Below are 21,249 nucleotides of genomic sequence, written 5' to 3'. Positions count from 1 at the left end.
TGTAAAGATTTGTGTGCCAAAAGGAGAACTTTACACCAGATACAAAGAGCAACAGTGCAGTCTGATTAAGAGAGGGGTGACAGGGTCAAAACGTGTAGCCTTACAAAGCAGATGACAAGCAGAATTTTATAGTGTTTGAAGCCATTTGTGGTAGGCTGGCATAAATGGTGTTACAGTAGTCCAACCAGGACATAACACATGAATCAGTGTATGTAAAGAAGGAAAGTTGAGAGTGACATATGGAACAAAGCCGTGTAGCTAGAAGAAGCCTTTTTTTCCATGACTTGATCATTCAGGATCAATGTAGTTTGTTTATATATACAATAGACTGACTGCAATTATATATATTGACACGTGTTGAGAGATTCACTTAATTATGGAGGAAAAAGGTCTCAGAATGCCAGCTTGCCCATATACATGAATAAATCATAAGGCGTATCTCAGGCTAAAATCATCATCTACCTAAAAAGAAACCTCCTTCAGTTTTTATTTAGGTAACTTTTCACAAAGAAAAAGAAAAAACTTGCTTTGACTTAGCTTTAAATGCTGGATGGTCTCACGTCTTTACTCCATCCAGCATTTAAAGCTAAGTCAAAGGAAGTTTTTTCTTTTTCTTTGTGAAAAGTTACCTAAATAAAAATTGAAGGAGGTTTTTTTTAGGTCGATGATGATTTTAGCCTGAGATACGCCTTATGATTTATTCATGTATATGGGCAAGCTGGCATTTTGAGACCTTTTCCCCTCCATAATTAAGTGAATCTCTCAACACGTGTCAATATATATAATTGCAGTCAGTCTATTGTGTAATATATGTGAAATAGCTGCAATTAGGGTTGTTCGTTTTGAAGTAATGTTTGTTTATATATAGACATACACAGCTTTAGCTTGCTCCTTTTTCATTAGTAGCTCATGGTGAATTACGGTCTGGTACATTAGGTATTTCCCTGTTCCTGCAGGGCTTACAATCTAATTTTTGTTTTGGAGGCAATGATGGGGTTAAGTGACTTGCCCAGAATCCCAAGGAGTAGTGGTATCCCCTAGGCTACTCCTCTGCTACACCGACCTTACCTGCAGCTGTGTAGACATGCCTCAATCCACATACTCTCACCTCCAATCTGTCTTCTGCCCAGGGCTGCTGGGGGGAGGGGGGAATTCCCCAGGCCTAGCCTCCAATGGGGGGGGGGGGGGGCAGCGCTGGAAACCTTCTTTCTGCCTGCCTGCTTCCGGGTCTGTCTGTCTCCTCCTCTGTACCAGGACCCAGATGGTTGTATTAATGTGATAATCTGGGTGACCCGGGTTATCGCATTAACGCAAATATCTGGGTTCCAGCACTTAGGAGCAGGAGATGACAGACCCAAATTACAAGCGTGGATACCCCCTGCACCCTAACCTGATCAGACATATTACATTCAGTCACACAGTACCTATCCGGTCAGACATACAGGAACCCCAGCTACACATTTAAACAACTCCCTCCCCCTTTCTCCACTCACCAAACTTAACCACTACCTTTGTATCCCACCACACCTAGAATGTCTAGTGTATGTCCTGGAATCGTCCACATATAAATGGGTCTTTGTGATAATGCTTTTAGTATACACTTTATAAGCTTTTTTTTTTTTGTATCCTTATGGGCTCCATGAAGTACATTTTCCACTGTAAACATAAATGGGGAAACCCCAACAAGAGGGTTGTTTCACATTTAATAGTTGGGTGTAGTAAGATAGTAGATCTGAAAAAGTCAATGAGAGAAAAAAAATTATAACATAACATAGTGGATGATGGCAGATAAAGACCTATACTGTCCATCCAGACTGCCCGAAGACATAAACTCATTGAATAAGGTATGAGGTGCTACAACATATCTGTACCTGAACTTGATTTGTCCATGCTAGTTTCAGGGTAAAGACTGTAGAAGTCCACCTGGCACTGGCCTTGTTCAAAAACTTTGGAAGTTGTTATTGAAACCCTTGATAAACTCCATTGCAGCCCATCCTAATCTATCCAGCCATGATCAATGCACAGATCATAGACCTCTGCCCCATACTGGCTTTGCTTCCCAGGTACCAGTGTTGCCACTTAGTCTCTGCTAAGCTTCTTTGGATCAAAGTGTGGAAATAATGCCCACTAGGTGCAGACGTACCAAAGCAAAGTCTAAAGTGAATCTTGGACTCCTTGGCCTGGCAGGTTCTGGTTCCTACCCCTCTGGAAGTTGGTCTCCGAGCTAAGAGGCCTGGTGCCTCCATCTTCTGGCTCTGGCTAGTTACACTTGCTAGACCTCCAGAACAGCAGTGTTGCTGCATCCCCCAGTTCCTAAGAACCCCAGATCTCTTATGGCCCCTGGCTTGCACTCTTGGGTTTTTGCCATCATCTCAGACCTGCTGCTTTGAGCACTCAGTAGAGGAGAAGGCTTGTTTCATTAAAATGGCAATATGATTATTTTAAAATGACCATGTCCATTAAATTCGGAAAGCAGCGAGATCGAATTTTCTTGTTTTCCCAAATGTTAAAAAGAAGACCTATGCTGAGTGATGGGGTGGAGGCTGTGTGGGGGAATTTCCCATCTGTGTGAGCTAAAAACAAGCAGCCTCCCACGACTCCCTAGTGTCAGCCTGACTCCGGCCCCGGGAGCTCTTGCACTGCTTGTAGCATGGCTGACAGGTGGCTACTGACCCTCGCCATTGCGCTCGTGCTGCTGACCCGCACACACTGGGCTCTGACCTGTACCCCTGAGCAATATGAGTACACAGACGGGGGCACAGACAGATGCTGCCAGCGGTGTCCGCCAGGTAGGTGTTTCGAGGAGCGGCTGGGTGGGACTGAAACCCCCGGATGTGCGGTTATCCTCCAAGGGGAGGAAGGGGGAGTCACTGGGTGGGCAGAGCCCCCCAATATTGAGCAAACTCCTTGACTTTGTCCAGGGACAGCTCATTTCCATTCGGTTTAGCACCCCATATCATTTACAAAAATTGGCTTTCATGCATCTGACTAGTTGCCAAATGGATGCCTTCAATCTGATTCCGGAGCGCCAGGAATGTCTCTCTCTCTCTCTCCCCCTCCCTCCCTCCCTCTCCATCAGGACCAAGAACGGGGGTTTCTTTTTCTTCTGGATCTTGTCCGCATGTGGGCTGCTGCAATGTTGTTGTTTTTTCAGTTTGAGAAAAAGAACTTTGCTGTCTAGAACATCAAGGTTTTTGCACCCTGTCGTTCTGCCTTTGGTTGTCCCTCTCCGATTATCTCAGTACCTCTATTCCGCTTTCCTTTTTATTCTTTTGCTTTCCATTCTCTCTTCCTAGGTTAAGTATTAGCATAAGGTCTTTTTCCTGCAGATTTGCAAAAATAGCAGGCTGTGCTTTGGAAGCCTCCCGGACTGCACCCAGACTCTGGAGCACTGTGATTCTCAAGTCCCAGAAAGTTTCCCCTGAAAAAAGTCCTTGATCGCCTACGGAAGTCAAAGTATGTCGCCCACGGAATAGATGTATCTGCTCTCCAGCATCATTGTAAGAAGCTCTTACCCCCCTTCCCCCCACCCCCCACCAAAAAAAAAAAAGTCATTGAATAAGCAGAACCTCCTGAAAACCTGAACCAGGGAGAGAGACTTGCTGGCTATAACTGTCGCCCATGGCTTCAGTTCTTTAATTTCTTACAGAAATAATTATGAAGAAGTCAGTGCACGGTGTAAAGTGACAGCAGTGCTGATATCACAAGTGCACACTATTATGGGGGAGGGGGGTATCTGTGGAGCAGGGTTATTGCAAGGGTATTTAGGCACCCTAGGTCAACCTTCAGTCCTGCGTCCCCCCTCCCCCCCCCCCCCCAATTAACCTTTAAAGCCCCTTGGCCGCCTGAACAATCATGATCACTCCAACACCGCCCTTCCCAGGTAACTTGAAAACGCCCCACCCTCCCTGCTGCTAGAAATACTTCCTTGGTTGTTTGGGTTTGTGTGGTTGTCAGGATATATTGTTCTGTCTTGACTGCTGCTGCTCTTTGCTGCCCCAAGTAGCTGGTACTCCAAGGCGACTGCCTGGTCCTGCCTAATGGTTGGGCAGGCCCTGTTTAGGAGGTGCTTGAAGGACATTCCGGTGCCCTGGGGGCAAAGCTCCCAAAACGGGCAAGTGGCAGGCACAGATGGGTAGAGAGGTGACAACAGTTAATGTTCACATTTGAGAACATTTTGGGAAAAGAGATCTAGACAGTGATTTTTTTTCTTTTTAATATAGCGTTTTAGTTAGGATTCCTATCGGTTTTTGGTTCATTCTATTGATTCACAATTGAAGGTTTAAATTCTCTCTCTCTCTCGTTTCTATGATCGGCGTGCAAATAGTTGCTTTTGCACCACAGAAAAAGATGATAGGTAAAAAGAAAAAAAAACTTTTGGAAATTCACCCAATCACTGTAAAACCTTTCCATTCGCAAATAAATGGCATTAAGATGTTGAAATGCAGGGGCTCAGTCACCAAGATGGGGTAGCATTGACTGGTGCAGTTTCTCGTTTACCCTTGCACTGTGCCCGTCTCAGTGTTGGACGACTGGATGAATTGATTATCAATGCTGAAAAGCACCGATCACAGTGCGTGCAACAGGGATGATGACCAATGACCACTCCATCCGATCATGGGATCCAACATCTCCAGAAAATCGGAAGAAGGGAGAGCTGAATGCTTTTAGTATCAAGTCCTCTTCCAGCAAAATCAGCTCCAGCATTTCCTTTTCAAATCTAGTTTCTAGGGTAGCAAAGTGGCTATACAGAAAGAACTGCTTTGTCTGCAGGTGCCTTTCTATAAAGCACGAGAGTTAACCACAGGTATCTTTGTAAATTTCTCCATTTCACAATATTGAAGTTAAAGGTTGGGAAAAGTTTGCAAGGGCGGAGGGAAAAGTAACATTTGTGTTGTCGACCTTCTGTGCATTATTTTAATGATCGATACACGTGCAAATGTTCATAAAAGAGACGGCATTGCATTACATTGCTGTCATTTTAAAAGACATGGAAAGAGACACTAATTTATCTTTTCGTGCCGTTTTCCGTGCAAAATGAATGAAAAGTTAAAATATTGATGATATAACTTTAACGTGTTCTAAATTGTCTTAACGCAGGCTACTGGTAAATCTAGTAATAAGAACAGGCTAATGTGAAATAAGCAAATGTTCCTGAACAATAGGAGCAATAAATAATAACACAGAACACATTCTTGCTTATGTGTAACCCTACATTACATGTTTAAGGAATGACATTGGTTTGCTGCACCTGACAGGTGATGGGTAACTAATGTTAAGGCGGTTCTGAGGCTAATTGTAAAACCCAGAAGTCTTCAATAACTAGCATTTGGCTTAACAAGTGCAATTCCCACTTCAGGCACAGGCAGCTTCTTGTGACTCTGGGCAAGTCACTTAACCCTCCATTGCCCCATGTAAGCCGCATTGAGCCTGCCGTGAGTGGGAAAGCGCAGGGTACAAATGTAACAAAAATAAAATAGATATTATTGGAGATTCTACATGGAATGTTGCTACTATTGGAGATTCTACATGGAATGTTGCTATTCCACTAGCAACATTCCATGTAGAAGCCTGCGCGGCCACATTGGTGATCTGCAAGGGCTGACTTCCACATGGAATGTTGCTAGTGGAATAGCAACATTCCATGTAGAATCTCAACTAGTAGCAACAGTGGAGGAGTGGCCTAGTGGTTAGGGTGGTGGACTTTGGTCCTGGGGAGCTGAGTTCGATTCCCACTTCAGGCACAGGCAGCTCCTTGTGACTCTGGGCAAGTCACTTAACCCTCCATTGCCCCATGTAAGCCCTATTGAGCCTGCCCTGAGTGGGAAAGCTCAGGGTACAAATGTAACAAAAAAAAAAAACTTTTACAGCAATATGGACATTTGAATAACATCTGATTGATGGGGTTGTTCACAGCTGCTACCTGTTCCAGTGAAAGAACTGCAGTTTATATCTCACTGGTGGTGTTATCTGTTTGGCATGATTTTTACTTACTATCATCAAAAATAGAAGAAAATTATTCATCTTTTTCGGAGAAATTGAAAACCTTTCTATTTGATACATTTTAAGTATGGTCATTAATGTAATATGAATTTACTTTTTATGGGGGTTTTCTCTTTTTTCTCTTATATTTTATATATTTTTTCTCTTACTTTTTAATTCCCAATGATTATTTTGGTTGAGGGGTCCTTTTACCAAGCTGTGGTAAGCACTAATGAATGTAACATAGTAACATAGTAGATGACGGCAGAAAAAGACCTGCACGGTCCATCCAGTCTGCCCAACAAGATAACTCATATTTGCTGCTTTTTGTGTATACCCTACTTTGATTTGTACCTGTGCTCTTCAGGGCACAGACCGTATAAGTCTGCCCAGCACTATCCCTGCCTCCCAACCACCCGCCCCTCCTCCCAACCACCGGCTCCAGCAACAGACCGCACAAGTCTGCCCAGCACCATCTCCACCTCCCAACCACCAGCCCCGCCTCCCAACCCCGGCTCCGGCACAGACCGTACAAGTCTGTCCAGCACTATCCCCGCCTCCCAACCACCAGTCCCGCTGCCCACCACCGGCCCTGGCACAGACCGTACAAGTCTGTCCAGCACTATCCCCGCCTCCCAACCACCAGCCCCGCCTCCCGATCCTGACTAAGCTCCTGAGGATCCATTCCTTACCATATGCTTACCATAACTTAAAATGCCTTACCATGGGGCACGCTCAGGCATCCCGCACTAATTTTGGCATTGGTGCGCACTACCTACACGCTAAAAAAATATCTTACCGCATGGCCATGCAGGGAGGGTGCACGTACTGCCACCCACTGAGGTGGCGGTGGTAACAGCGCCAGAAATGTCGCACTCTGGGGTGGAGTTACCACTGGAGCCCGTGTTGCATTGGTGGTAGCTCCAGACTGGCATGCAGTAAGCCCGCTGTGGGCTTACCACCACTTAGGGCCCCTCAGTGCCCAAGCTAAACTTTCACAGATGAGCCCTTTAGGATTTCATGCCTCTGCTGGAATCTCTTGTTTTACTGAAATGTTCTGCAGTGGCAAAGACAGGTCCTCCTGCCAACCCTGTTTCCAGATGTGATGCAGCTATCAACTCCTGTCAGACATTTTCCAAGAGTGGCCTGGTCTGAAAAAGAAATATATTTTAAAAGACAAAAAAAAAGAGAGAAATCTGTGTTTTCCTGTCTTCATTTTTGGTTGATCTTGTCTTGCAGGCCAGGAAATGGTAAAGCGGTGCGAGGGGAGAGAAGACACAAAGTGTAAACCCTGCGCAAGCAACTATTTCAGTGAAAAATATCATTATGACATGTGTAAACAGTGTTCCTATTGTGATGAAGGTAAGTTGATTGCCCATATGACAAAAACTGGTGGTGAGGAGCAGGCATGGGGGTGGCCCATGATCCTGAATGCACAGGGACACACCTTGATTTTGGTAACTAGGGATGGACAGTCAGTTTACGATTGTGTTATTTACCCTTTTCATTTGGCTATTATAATGAGTGGAGGAATGGCCTAGTGGTTAGAGTGGTGGACTTTGGTCCTGGGGAATTGGGTTCAATTCCCACTGCAGGCATGGGCAGCTCCTTGTGACTCTGGGCGAGTCACTTAACCCTCCATTGCCCCAGGTACAAATAAGTACCTGTATATACTATGTAAACCCCACAGAAAGGCAGCATATCAAGTCCCAGTTCCATTTCCCTATTTCAGATTCTACATGGAATGTTGCTACTATTTGAGATTCTACATGGAATGTTAATGTTGCTATTCCACTAGCAACATTCCATGTAGAAGCCTGCCCTTGCAGCCGCGCAGGCTTCTGTTTCTGTGAGTCTGACGACGTCAGACAGACAGAAGTCTGTGCGGCTGCAAGGGCAGGCTTCTACATGGCATGTTGCTAGTGGAGGAGTGGCCTAGTGGTTAGAGTGGTGGACTTTGGTCCTGGGGAACTGGGTTTGATTCCCACTGCAGGCACGGGCAGCTCCTTGTGACTCTGGGCAAGTCACTTAACCCTCCATTGCCCCAGGTACAAATAAGTACCTGTATATAATATGTAAGCCACATTGAACCTGCTGTAAGTGGGAAAGCACGGGGTACAAATGTAACAAAATAAAATAAATATTTTGTCAGTTGCCGATAATAGTGTTGCACTATATGGAAAGAAGGTGACCTCTTTTCCCAAGTTTTCACCTGCACAATAGTTCATGTCTGCGTGGTCAGAAAATAGTGCACCCTCATTCCAAATAGGGAGCCATCTTTGCGCACTATTTCCACAGCAAATGACAAAATATGAAATGTGTTTCCTGCTCATTTTCACTGAGTAATGACATGCAGTGACACAGCCTGTGTTGTTGACATTGCAAATGATAGCCCATCCCTAAAAATAATAGTCATTTTTTGGCTTCTGTTTTGAAAGCCACGGTGCCCAGTCCAATACCGTTAATCAGGTTTTACAGCCTAGGCCTCCTTCCCACCAGGTGGCATCCAGAATTGTCCTTCCAGGTGTAATTTGGAAGTTATTCTGCTATGTCCATGCTCATAAGTGTGAAAGTCTGCACTGTAGCCAAGGACACAAACCCCTAACTCCAAATTTCCTGTCCTCGGTGAACATAAATGGTACATTGTACACAACACACTTAACTCATAATGCAAGAAAGGAAACCAAAACATAAGCCTGGTGCTGGCTGCTATTCTGCAATCTCTTGAGGAAACTCCTGCTGCTCTGGAATGGTTAAGATCCTAACCCTTTTCCATGGTTCTCCAAGGAATATTGATTGATCCAGTGTGTTCAGATATTATATCCTTTGTGTCAGTGGCGTAGCCAAGGGTAGGCTTGCTTTGGGCTCAGGCCCACCCAGTAGCAGCACACCTATGATGTGGCTGACAGAGATCCCCAAGCCCCACCAGCCCAAAATTCCCAACAACTGTAGCTCCTGCATACCTTGTAAATAGCAGATCTTTGTCTGCAGCAAGCAGCGACTGATACATACTGCTCGCATTGGCCCCACAGCCTTCCCTCTGACGTATTCCCACCTATGCGGAAACAGGAAGTTGCATCAGAGGGAAAGCAGTGGGGTCAACATGAGCAGTGTGTATTAGTTGCTGCTTGCTGCCGGTGAAAATCTGCTATTTATGCGAGGGAGGGGGGATGTTTGAGAGGCCATATGGCATGCAGGTGAAAGAGGGAGAGACCAAATCACTTGTGGGACAAGGCGGAGTTCTTCTGCCCACCCGTCTTGGGCCCAGGCCCACCCAAAATTGGGTGTCTGGCTACGCCCCTGCTTTGTGTCTCTATCACTAATTAACTAGTGTACAAACATAGTGATGTGTTTAAGGACAGCCATGTTAAAAATAACCCCCTCCCTACCCCCCCCCCCCCCCCACACACACACAATGAGCCAAACACATAAGACCAGTGTGCTACTGTATCATTTCCTGGTTCCAGGAATGTTAGAGAGACAGGGTAGCGAAGTTGAACAGTAACATTTCAGATTAGTGTAAGCTGAGCTACGTGCATTTCTGAACTGCTGCATGGGACAGAAGGGTGCAGTTTTCAGAGAAGGAAATATTGCCTTATGTCCTGGCTCAGCTCTCTGTCTATTTTTTGCCCATCAGAGCTCGGGAGCCGTACAGTGAAAAAATGTACATCGACCTCCAATGCTGTGTGCAGGTGCGTGGATGGCACCATACCTTACAACGATGAGCACACAGTATGCAGGTGTCCAAAAGGAAACCAGTTGGTCAACTATAGTAAGTACCCTGGCTGAAGGGCTGGCAGGCAAATGCTGGTTTTGGCTAATTAGGCTGCTGTGTGGTATAATGTCATAACCAACATCATCAGGACCAAGTAGCAACACTGATATGATGTCAGAAATCATGAGAGACCATTACAATTTAGGGAAACAATCTGCTAAAGGTGTGGAGGAGAAGGGTCGTAGCCAGCCCTCCAATTCTGGGGGCGCTCAGGGGTGGACTGGAGGGGCAATGCATTCCTCTCTCTCCCCCCACCACTTGTGTGCTAATCATACCTTTGCTGGCACAGATGCCGAAGCCCCACCAGCCAAATAAATACAGTGCCTTTGCTCCCCTCCTTCTCAAATGTTTCCTTGGGACTTCTCACGCATACTCAGAGCATGAGCGAGAAGCCCCAGTATTGACGGTTGAAGGCATACCACCAATGCCTGTAGGAAGGAAACAGCCAAGAAGAAGGGGAATGGAGGCACTGTATTTATTTGGCAGGGATGCTGCAGTTCTGGAGGGGGCCAGACCCCCAAGGCCCCTCTGTGGCTATGCCACTGTGGAGTAGCCTAGTACATAAGTACTTAAGTATTGCCACACTGGGACAGACCAAAGGTCCATCAAGCCCAGCATCCTGTTTCCAACAGTGGCCAATCCAGGTCACAAATACCTGGAAATATCCCGAAAAAGTTAAATACATTTTATGCTGCTTATCCCAGAAATAGCAGTGGATTTTCCCCAAGTCAATTTAATAATGGTCTATAGACTTTTCCTTTAGGAAGCTGTCCACACTTTTTAAAAACCCCGCTAAATTAACCTCCTTTACCACATACTCTGGCAACGAATTCCAGAGTTTAATTATATGTTGAGGGAAGAAACATTTTCTCCGAGTTGTATTAAATTTAGTGCTTTGTAGCTTCCTCACATGCCCCCTAGTCCTAGTATTTTTTGAAAGAGGAAACAAACAATTCACATCTACCCATTCCACTCCACCCATTATTTTATAGACCTCTATCATATCTCCCCTCAGCCCAGTGGGCTGAGAACCAGGGAAGTCAGATTTAAATCCCTGTGGTCTTGGGCAAGTCACTAAATCCTCCATTGTCTCAGGTACAACATTAGATTGTAAGCCTCTGAGGACAGGGAAATATCTAATGTACCTGAATGTAACTCATCTTGAGCTACTACTGAAAAGTCATGAGCCAAATCTGAAAGGAAAAAAACAAACATCCTTCTTATAGGATAGTTTATGGTTTATTAAACTTGATATACTGCGCTTCATGGATACATAATATACATAACATAGTACATGACGGCAGATAAGGACCTGTACGGTCCATCCAGTCTGCCCAACAAGATGAACTCATTTTACATGGTATGTGATACTTTATATGTATACCCGAGTTTGATTTGTCCTTGCCATTCTCAGGGCCCAGCACTGTTCTTGTAATAAGTTCTGAAGCTAATGTCGAAGCCCCTTAAAATTTTCACTCCAGCCCATCCCTATCTATTCAGTCACGATCAGGGCGTAGACCGTAGAAGTGTGCCCAGCACTGTTCTTGCACTAAAAGTTCTGAAGATTCTGGAATCCCAGTTAGTAGCAACATTCCATGTAGAACCCCAAAGAGTAACATAGTAAATGATGGCAGATAAAGACCTGTACGGTCCATCCAGTCTGCCCAACAAGATTAACTAACTCATTTCACATAGTAAATGACGGCAGATAAAGACCTGTACGGTCCATCCAGTCTGCCCAACAAGATAAACTCTTTTTACATGGTATGTGATACTTTATATGTATACCCGAGTTTGATTTGTCCTTGCCTTTCTCAGGGCACAGACCGTAGAAGTCTGCCCAACACTGTTCTGGTACTAAAAGTTCTGAAGATTCTGGAATCCTAAAGAGTTACAAGATTCCGGAATCCCAATTAGTAGCAACATTCCATGTAGAACCCCAAAGAGTAACAGAGTAACATAGTAAATGACAGCAGATAAAGACCTTTCAGTCCATCCAGTCTGCCCAACAAGATGAACTCATTTTACATGGTATGTGATACTTTATATGTATACCTGAGTTTGATTTGTCCCTGACTTTCTCAGGGCACAGACCGTGAAAGGCTGCCCAGCACTGTTCCTGTACAAAAAGTTTTGAAACTAACGTCGAAGCCCCTTAAAATTTATACTCAAGTGTCATGGATTCAATATATAACAAGGTGGTTTACAATATTAAGACATTCCATGCCAGGCCTTACCTGGGAATTAGAAATGTAGGGGATGATATTCAGTGGGAGTTACCTGGAACTCATTGCTGGAGGATGCGGTAACAGCTGTTAGTGTATCTGGGTCTAAAAAAAAGTTTGGACAAGTTTCTGGAGAAAAAGTCTATAGTCTGCTATTGAGACAGACATGGGGAAACAGCTGCTTGCCCTGGGATTGGTAGCGTAAAATGTTGCTACTCCTTCGGATTCCGGAATCTTGCTACTAACTGGGTTTCTGCCAGGTACTTGTGACCTGAATCAGCCACTGTTGGAAGCATATTTATGTGCACTGGGCCAGATTCTATAACAACGCGTATAAATTTTGCAGCGCCCACAAAATGCCCATTTCCCCGCCCCTAGCCATGCCCCCTTTGAACTGCATGCTTTAGAATATAGGCACAGTTCATTACAGAATCCGCTTAGCATGTTATGCATGTAAATTCTAATTATTGCCAATTAGTGTTCATTAATGCTTGTTAAATGCTATTATCAATGCTGATTAGCTTGTTAAGTCAATTATGTTACGTGCATTATCAGAGAATATGCCTGGATTTCAGTGCGGATCTCTAGGGGTCCTATCTAGAATCCAGCAGTAAATCCATTAGTGCACCTTAGTAAAAGGCTCCCCATAGTTTTTGGTTTTTTTTTTTGGGGGGGGGGGGGAGTTGTTTTCTTTTTTTTTTCCTTTATTTTTATATTAATGGAATGTTAATCAGTGCATTTCTTCATTGGTTTCATAATTGTTTTTATGACATATTTTGAATATTTTATGGCCATATATAATACTATCTGCAACTGCATTAGCATGCAAAGTAATGTGCGGTACGTATCACAGGCCTTGTTACATAAAATAGAATGAGGGGAACTTTATAAAGGTTTTTCCATAGGTACAACATGTTTTACATGCAGAAAAGACCTTTTAAATCAAATTTAAGAGACCTAATTTTACAGATGTGGGGATCATTCCATATATACCACAATTATCTCCCAAACATCCACTCTTTTTATATTCTATAAGTATATTCAGTCTGCTTTCAAGAATATATTAAATAAAACTTTTTCTTTATGGGGATCATCAGAATCTTCATCAGCAAATCCCTTACGGGCACAACGTCCCTCATACTTAGGACGCCGTGTAACTCCTCATAGATCAACCCAATACTGTCCGTTTTTTCTTTTCTTTTCTTTCTTTTAAATATTCATAATTTTCACTTAACAATTTAAATAAATCCTGAACTTTTCACTTTTACTTATAAGTAACAAAGTACTTAGCTTTTTAGCAGCAATTTTTGCATATCAGCTCATGTGTAAATATGTAAAAAGTGCATGCACTGAAAGATCACATGTGGATCAAGTGCAGGCACTTCCGAGACACAGTTTGGGTGGAGTCACGATGTACACACATATTTTGTAAAACATGTGGGTACACGAGCAGGTATAAATATTTGCATGTGAATTTAAGTGCTGTTGGGGCTGATTCTGGCTGCCTAGTTCATCAAGATATATCAGCGCCTATGTTGATTTTGTGGACTTTTCACCTAGGAACCCAGTTCTAAAATTATCGCTGCCAACGCACATTTCAGTGTGCTAACACAGTTGCGTATATTATTACATCAAGCTGTTAGATTGTACTTTAATTTGAGAAAGTTGAGAAAGGCAAGTTATCAAGTTGAAAAAAAAAAATGAATGAATCAGCCAAGACCTGCTAGAGTGGCCTGCATCTCGATTGTCTGCTAATGGAAACTAAAGACTGACTGAAACTGCTTTTTTCCATTTCGGCTGAAACTGAAACAGCCACCGAAGCTGTTAGGCAGCTTTCTGCCGAAATCGAAACTGCAGCCAAAACGTATCGCCTAGTTTCGTCCACAACCGAAAACAAAAACTCAGATTTGGTTGTGTGACTGTGAACCAGTGAGAGCTGTTGGGGATTGTCAGAGCTTGCAGTCTGCATCTCTCTGCTAAACCCACAGGACAGAATATAATAATATAAATAATGAAAGACTGCATTTTACCTCCAAGAAAAATAGCCTGCATATAAAAAATGTAAACCTATATATAATAAATGTAAACCACTTTGGCTGTACAAGAAAAAGGCGGTATATCAAATTAATGATCCTTTATATGTACTGCAGCTAATGAAAACTGAAATTAAAGATGGATAATAAGTAATAAACTATAAATATAAAAACCATGGTGCTTTTTATAGTGGCTGACTTTATACCATACTTGGAGTGACAGCAGATGTCATAACTCCACAGAGAAGTGAATTCTAAGGAGCTTATCATCCCAAATTTACAGACTTAAATTTCCACTAAACTTTTGTATCAAAAGTATATATTTGGTGCACAGTATTTACCATATAAATTATTGTGCAAGATCATACCTGCATTACTTGCAATTGCAGTACAAAAAAAAAACCCAATCAAAACTAAGGAATACAAAGAGTAGCCCCCCCGAGAACTACCTTACATTTCCTGGTGGTCTAGTCAGGGCAGGAGCGATGCTCCAGTCATGGCAACCATTTCGAGAGCAAAGCCAGAATGAGCTGGAGTAACTGGGCAGGGCCATGCAGACCCGGTCAGCGGGGTAAGCATGGCAGTGGGGCGCCTGCCAATCAAGGGCGCCCCCCACCGCCAGCCGAGTGTAGTATAAAAATTTTAAAAATAAGTTAAAGTCGCGTTGGCGCCTTGCCGCGTCCGCATGTGCTGCTCTACTGCTGCCGCCCTTCCCATCCCATGCGTGCGCAGCGCTCAGCTGTTTTGTGATGTCACTGCTCCCAGCTGTTCCACGCATGCACCTTGGATTGGCTCCTCGCTCGTCGCATCGTGGATGCATGTGGACTGGCGGGAGCAGGAGGAGCATATTGCTTGTTGCTTGCCAGGCAGTCAGGCAGAGGCAGGCGCAGTCCGACCGCCGTCGACCATCGTCGAGACTGAGTAACGACTCGAGATATTTCCGATTCCGAGAGGAGGGTCAGGGATCTTTGGGGGGAGAAGAGGACGGGCAAGGGAGAGAGGGGGGGCACCACTGCCGCCGCCACCAACTGATGGGGAGGGGGAGGGGGCGCCGCCAACTGATAGTCCGTGGGGGGGGGGGAGGTGCCAACTGACAGTCCAAGGGGGGCACCAGAGACCCTAGGCACGGCCCTGTAACTGGGGATCACTCCTGCCCCAACTACACCCCTAGACCACCAGGAATTATAAGCTAGACCCAGGGCAGCCTATGGGTTGGGGGGGAGGCACTCAAGGGGGATTTGTGAGGATGTGTGTGTGGAGGGGGGGAGGGAGCCAAACTGAACAAAGAACTAATTTTTGACTTCCACTGAAAACACGTGGTCATTTTTGCCCAAAATCGAAAACGTGATAAGAAAACACGTAACTTTTTGGCCAAAACTGAAACCGGGCAGAAAACAGATTTGGGGTCAGTTTTGGCACCGTAACCGTAACCAAAACCAAAATTCGGTTGGCCTCTAATGGAAACTGACTATACAGTGTATCAAACAGATCATCCCTGTGATGTAACACTCATCTCCTGAAGCAGGGGTAATGCACTAGTTTGACATCATACAGTTGTCAGGTCCGTATTTGCTGATGGAGCTTCAGTGGTAACACCATACTCCTCTTTCTCAAAAGTGAGGTGGTATGCTGGTATCACACACCTCCACCTTTGAAGAAGGGCTTGTCACAGCGCGTAGCCCTTCAGTGTTTGTTGATTTCTCTTTTCAGCATCGTGCAACCCCTGTCCTGAAGGATATTTTTCCAACAATGACAATGAGAAATGCAAACCCTGGACTAAGTACGTAACCCCCCCCCCCCCCCCCTTGATCCCTATGTGCCTCTCATCTCTCGCTTCATGTAATGTGTTTCTACACTGTTCCTTCTGATCTTGTGCTGTATTCGTGATTCGCTTAAACGTTTCTGATGCTGGATTGTTTAAGCAACCTCTTCTGTGAGAAAGAGTGGATGAATGTCCTGGTGGGATGTGCCCTTTAACCTATTATCTGAATCTTTGGTTTGACCCAGTATGGCTTGTCTTATGTTCTCAAGCTTTTAGCTTTGATTAAAGGAAAAGCAGTAGTTGCCAGTGAGACTATCTGTAGAATGATCTAACCAACACTGAAGGCAGACAGTATTTTATGCAGGGCTTTATTTGAGGGGGTACTTGGGGGTACTGAGTACCAGCACCTTTTCTATTGTCTGCTAACATTGACCCATGGTCCCCAAGTTTTAATGAAAGAGGTCAGGCTCTACACACCAATTCAGCCTATGTCATAGATTCTGTGACTGGTTGCAAGGGGCCTGGCTATTGTGGGGTGAGTCCCTCAGTGATCACCACACCCCTGAAGGGTGGCCTGGCATTTGAGTACTGGCACCTTTTTTGTCAGAAAAAATGCACTGATTTTGTGAACGTCCTGACTGGCTAAGGTCAGCAGTGCACCACAGTCAAGGCTAAGATAGGGCTACTGTCCACAGTTCTGCAGGTTTTGACTGTCTCTGCAATTCTCTCTTTCATATCCCCACCCCACACAAATGAATCGATATAAATAAATCAAGACCTCTCTATCTTTTTGTCTTGTCTTTTCCCATTGTGTGTTTATTCTCTCTTCCCACACTCACTGCTTTTCTTCTCCCTTTCTCTATTTCCATTTCCTACTGGCAGCTGTAGAGCTCAGGGAAAAGAGACACAGACACCTGGGACCAAAGTGACGGATGCCACATGCAAAAGGAGCAGTACCACCATTTCTGCTTTCTCTGTAAAACCAACTAGAGACAGAACCACAGTGTTTACCAGTGCCAGAAATGTAACACTTGGAGAGCGTAACATTTCATACTCAACTAACGGAAGTCTGAGCCCCAAAGTCCCAACCCAGTGGGGTAAGTGAGGCATGGAAGATGGGTGTAAGTATCTCATCTTCTCTATAAATGCACCGCTCAACTCTTGTTTGCACAAACCCAATATTGAGCAAGCTCCTTCACAGTGTCCAGGGAGGGGTAATACTTATTATGTTTCACAACCCAAATCATTTTGAAATATTGGCCCCTATGCTCACTCCATATCTCTATCTGAATCCATCTAGCTGTATCTTCTTCTCTCTCTCTTTTTTTTTCTCCTGTATCTCTTATGTCTTTTTCCTTCCATCTGCCTCCCTCTTTCCCTTTGTCATGTGTTATAATCCCCCACCTCCTCATTCTTCCTTCTCTTTTTTTTCTTCTGTTTAGGTTCCTCCTTTCTGTTCATTGTGGAGCTGATCATGCTCGGGATCTCAGGAACAGTTATTTTGCTTATGATCTTCCAAAACTGTAGGAAGAAGAAAATGCCCATCTTACAGGGTCTTCAAGGTAAGGATCAGTTTTATTAGGAAAATATGCTTCTGCTGGGAATCAAAGCAGCAACTCACATAATCAACCAAGTGGGGTCAGCCTCCCACTGCACTTCTTATCAGGGCTGGTGTTAGACCGTCAGAAACCCAGGGCAGAAACTGGAGAGGGAGCCCCAAAGTCTGCCTACGGACTATGACTTCTTCAGCTTGAGGTAGGCTCGGCCCCCACCCCCATGGTATGGGAGCACTGAGCAATTGCCCTTTTTCTCACCCTCCTGATGACATCCCTGCTTCTTATCTCCACAATCCCATCTCTAAACCTTCAGAATTTGGGAATTCACCCACACTCATTATGCAGAACCTCCCCAAGTTTCTTCCTGAAAAATAGTGGTCCCCTATGGTCCTATGAAACAAGGTTTAAGACTTCTCACATCTACAGGTCTGCAACATAAGCTGTCTTCTGGCCCAGCAGGAAGGAAGAGCTGCCGTATCCCAGTTCAGGAGGAACACACAACTTCTGACTCCATCCTCACCAAGGTCTGATCTTCCCAGAGCAGAGAAACAGAAGAGGTGCAGTCTGTACAGAGAGTGGCCAAGCGCCTGCTACTGGAGTGGAGCAGCCCTAGAAGATAGGAACATTCCTTATCTGCTGCCACCAGGCATTTTAAATCACAGACAGACCCACCAGGAGTTTGCTCTTTGGCATATGTGGAGTTATTTTTCACATTTGCTTATTATTTTTTTTTAATTTATCATTTTGTGATATATCACAAGTCATGCTTGGAGAGGAAAATCAGTACTTAAGACATGCAATTATTTCCCCCATAAATCTTTTTATCTCTCGTCTACTACCATGCCCACAACATGAAATGGGAGAAATCCTACAGAAAAGAGGAAAGATGAAGTTACTCAATCAAACAACAAAACAATGAAAACTCAAATGGTATCAATTGCATTGGAAGCTAGACAAAAATTATCATTCACTTACCATAACCAAATTGGCCATCAGAACAGGACATTCTAGTATCTTGTTCAGAAACCTTGTTATCTAGTTTTTAAATATTTGCTGTTAACAAAAGATACCAGTGGTGTAGCTAGGTGCTGCCATGGGGGCCTGGGTCCCCTCCTAATTTGCTGTGGCGTTGGCTGGTGGGGGTTCCCAACCCCCACCAGCTGAAGACTTCGTCAAGCGCTGCCACATTGCCTGCCCTGCTCTCTCTTCCCCTCACGTCGGGCACATGCCAGATGTGAGGGGAAGGGAGAGCAGGCCAGGCAATGTGGCAATGCCAGACACCAGTGCTGGACCCCCTCCAGCCAAAGTATTTACGGTGGTGTACTTCAGCTGGTGGGTGTTGGGGACCCCCACCAGCCAAGATGTACAGCGGGGGCAGTGGGCAGCAGAGGGGGGTGGCGAAGTGGCAGAGGGGGCGGTGGGGTGGTGAGCAAAATGTGCCCCCCACCTTGGGCTCTGGCCTCCTCCCACCTCGAGGTCTGGTTACACCCCTGAAAGATACCTGTCATTAGAAAATTTAATGAAACACTTTGGGGGATACTTCAAAAAAATTCCTGTTATATCTGCAAGAACATATTCCCCAAATACTATATATGCACGTGCAAATTTGAGTGTGTGTCCAATTTGTACAATGCAATTAAATGGATTAACAAGCCTATTAGCACCAATAATTATATGCTAACAAGCAATTGTCAGTGTTAATTGGCAACAATTTGGATTTTCACACGCATCTTGCTAGGCGCTATTCAATAAAGATGCATGCATAAGTTTTAGAGCGTACAATTGAAAGGGGGACATGGCCATGGGAGGGACACAGGCAGGTCAGGGACATTCACTAAAGAGGCACACAGTATTATAGTATTTGGGGAATCTGTGCCTCATTTAGATGTAAGATTTTACACCACTACTACTACTACTTAACATTTCTAGAGCGCTACTAGGGTTACGCAGCGCTGTACAGTTTAACAAAGAAGGATAGTCCCTGCTCAAAGGAGTTTACAATCTGAAGGACGAAATGTCAAGTTGGGGCAGTCTAGATTTCCTGAATAGAGGTATAGTGGTTAGGTGCCGAAGGCAACGTTGAAGAGGTGGGCTTTGAGCAAGGATTTGAAGATGGGCAGGGAGGGGGCCTGGCGTATGGGCTCAGGGAGTTTGTTCCAAGCATGGGGTAAGGCGAGGCAGAAAGGGCGGAGCCTGGAGTTGGCGATGGTGGAGATGGGTACCGAAAGGAGGGATTTGTCTTGAGAGCGGAGGTTACGGGTAGGAACGTAAGGGGAGATGAGGGTAGAGAGATAAGGAGGGGCTGCAGATCGAGTGCCATTTGTAGGTTAGTAGGAGAAGCTTGAACTGTATGCGGTACCTAATTGGAAGCCAGTGAAGTGACTTGAGAAGAGGGGTGATATGAGTATATCGGTCCAGGCGGAAGATAAGACGTGCAGCAGAGTTCTGAACAGACTGAAGGGGGGATAGATGGTTAAGAGGGAGGCCAGTGAGGAGTAGGTTGCAGTAGTCAAGGCGAGAGGAAATGAGAGAGTGGATGAGAGTTCGGGTGGTGTGCTCAGAGAGGAAAGGGCGAATTTTGCTAATGTTATAGAGGTGTAAATCCTCGCACCTAAAAGTTGGTTGTGGATCGAAGTGCTGAGCACTATATTATAAACAGCACCCAACTCAGATGCCATTTATAGAATAGCACTCACTGCAACTTTCTTTTTGGCATCCAAATTTTGGCACCTTTTACCTGTTTACTAAGGTGCACTAGAGATACCCATATATTCCTGTGGCACGCATTAATTTTTAGTGTACACTAAAAATGCTAGCGCACCTACAATGCAGCTTAGTAAACAGGGCCCTTAGTCCCATAAACACTATCCCCTAAATGTAGGCACTGATTCCATACATAAGTCATAGAATACTAGCACTTCTATGTAATTAATGCACCCTTATGTGCCAGGTGCTATTCTCTTACATGCACAAATCATCTAGCATGTAAATGCAAGGGGTTTACATGTGGGTGGGTCTCCTAGTTACACACACGACTTACAGTATTATTATTTTCTGTATTTGTATCCCACATTTTCCCACCTCTTTGCAGGCTCAATGTGGCTTACAATACACTGTAGTGGCAATCGCCATTTCCGGAATGAGAAGTACAGAATATTATTACTATACAATGAAAGTACAGAAATATAAAATAAATTAGAAGAAAATAGATATATGTAATTCATTTTAGATATTTGAGATCAAGTGTAATGAATAACATTCAATAATGGCAGTATACTTAAAGTAACCATTTAAAAATAGTTCAGTGTAAATTTATTCTGGTAAAGATTTGATGTCAGGGCTTTATGGAGGATCCTTTTGATAAGTTACTTTGAACAGGTTAGTCTTTAGTAATTTCCGGAAGGTTGCCATGTCGTGCGTTGTTTTTATGGCATTTGGTAGTGCATTCCAAAGTTGCGTGCAGAAGAAGGAGAAACTAGACGCATATATTGATTTATATTTGAGTCCTTTACAATTGGGGTAATGGAGGTTCAAGAATGTGCGTGATGAACTTTTTCTATTCCTTGCTGGTAAATCTATGAGTAGGGGTGGACAACCTTGGTCCTTGAGAGCTACAACCCAGTTGGGTTTTCAAGATTTCCCCAGTGAATATCCATGAGATCTATTTGCATATACAGCCTCCATTGTATACAAATATATGTATATTCATTGGGGAAATCTTGAAGACTGGGTTGTAGCCTTCAAGGACCGAGGTTGCCCACCTCTGACTTACAGGATACTGTAAGGTTACTTAGGTGCAAACAGTTTCTAATTGCCATTGACATACCATAACTGTTGGAACCTGCATGTAGGCATGGCAGTGCCTACTTACACCAGTGTTCTATGATGGCATCTTGGCACCCCGATGGGGGCAGAA

General features: G+C 44.4%; 1 protein-coding gene across 1 annotated transcript; it reads left to right on the top strand.

The window, feature by feature from the left end:
- The first annotated feature begins 2,650 nt into the window (after window positions 1–2,650).
- Window positions 2,651–18,400, top strand: TNFRSF4 (TNF receptor superfamily member 4). Its single transcript, XM_030222145.1, has 7 exons — window positions 2,651–2,789; window positions 7,222–7,344; window positions 9,620–9,754; window positions 15,726–15,795; window positions 16,660–16,874; window positions 17,220–17,339; window positions 17,793–18,400. The coding sequence occupies exons 1-7, from the start codon at window positions 2,651–2,653 to the stop codon at window positions 17,861–17,863; spliced, it is 873 nt and encodes a 290-aa protein (XP_030078005.1). The 3' UTR covers window positions 17,864–18,400.
- Window positions 18,401–21,249: the final 2,849 nt, after the last annotated feature.

Source organism: Microcaecilia unicolor, chromosome 13 (genome assembly GCF_901765095.1).
Source record: "Microcaecilia unicolor chromosome 13, aMicUni1.1, whole genome shotgun sequence".
In the NCBI taxonomy this organism is placed as follows: domain Eukaryota; kingdom Metazoa; phylum Chordata; class Amphibia; order Gymnophiona; family Siphonopidae; genus Microcaecilia; species Microcaecilia unicolor.
This window is presented reverse-complemented; position numbering and strand designations above follow the sequence as displayed.

Bases quoted from the DNA above. Each gene is read 5' to 3' on its own strand.
- TNFRSF4 (XM_030222145.1), top strand. From the start codon at position 2,651: ATGGCTGACAGGTGGCTACTGACCCTCGCCATTGCGCTCGTGCTGCTG. The intron at 2,790-7,221 runs GTAGGTGTTTCG...CTTGTCTTGCAG, and splicing joins CTGCCAGCGGTGTCCGCCAG to GCCAGGAAATGGTAAAGCGG. The intron at 15,796-16,659 runs GTACGTAACCCC...TCCTACTGGCAG, and splicing joins AAATGCAAACCCTGGACTAA to CTGTAGAGCTCAGGGAAAAG.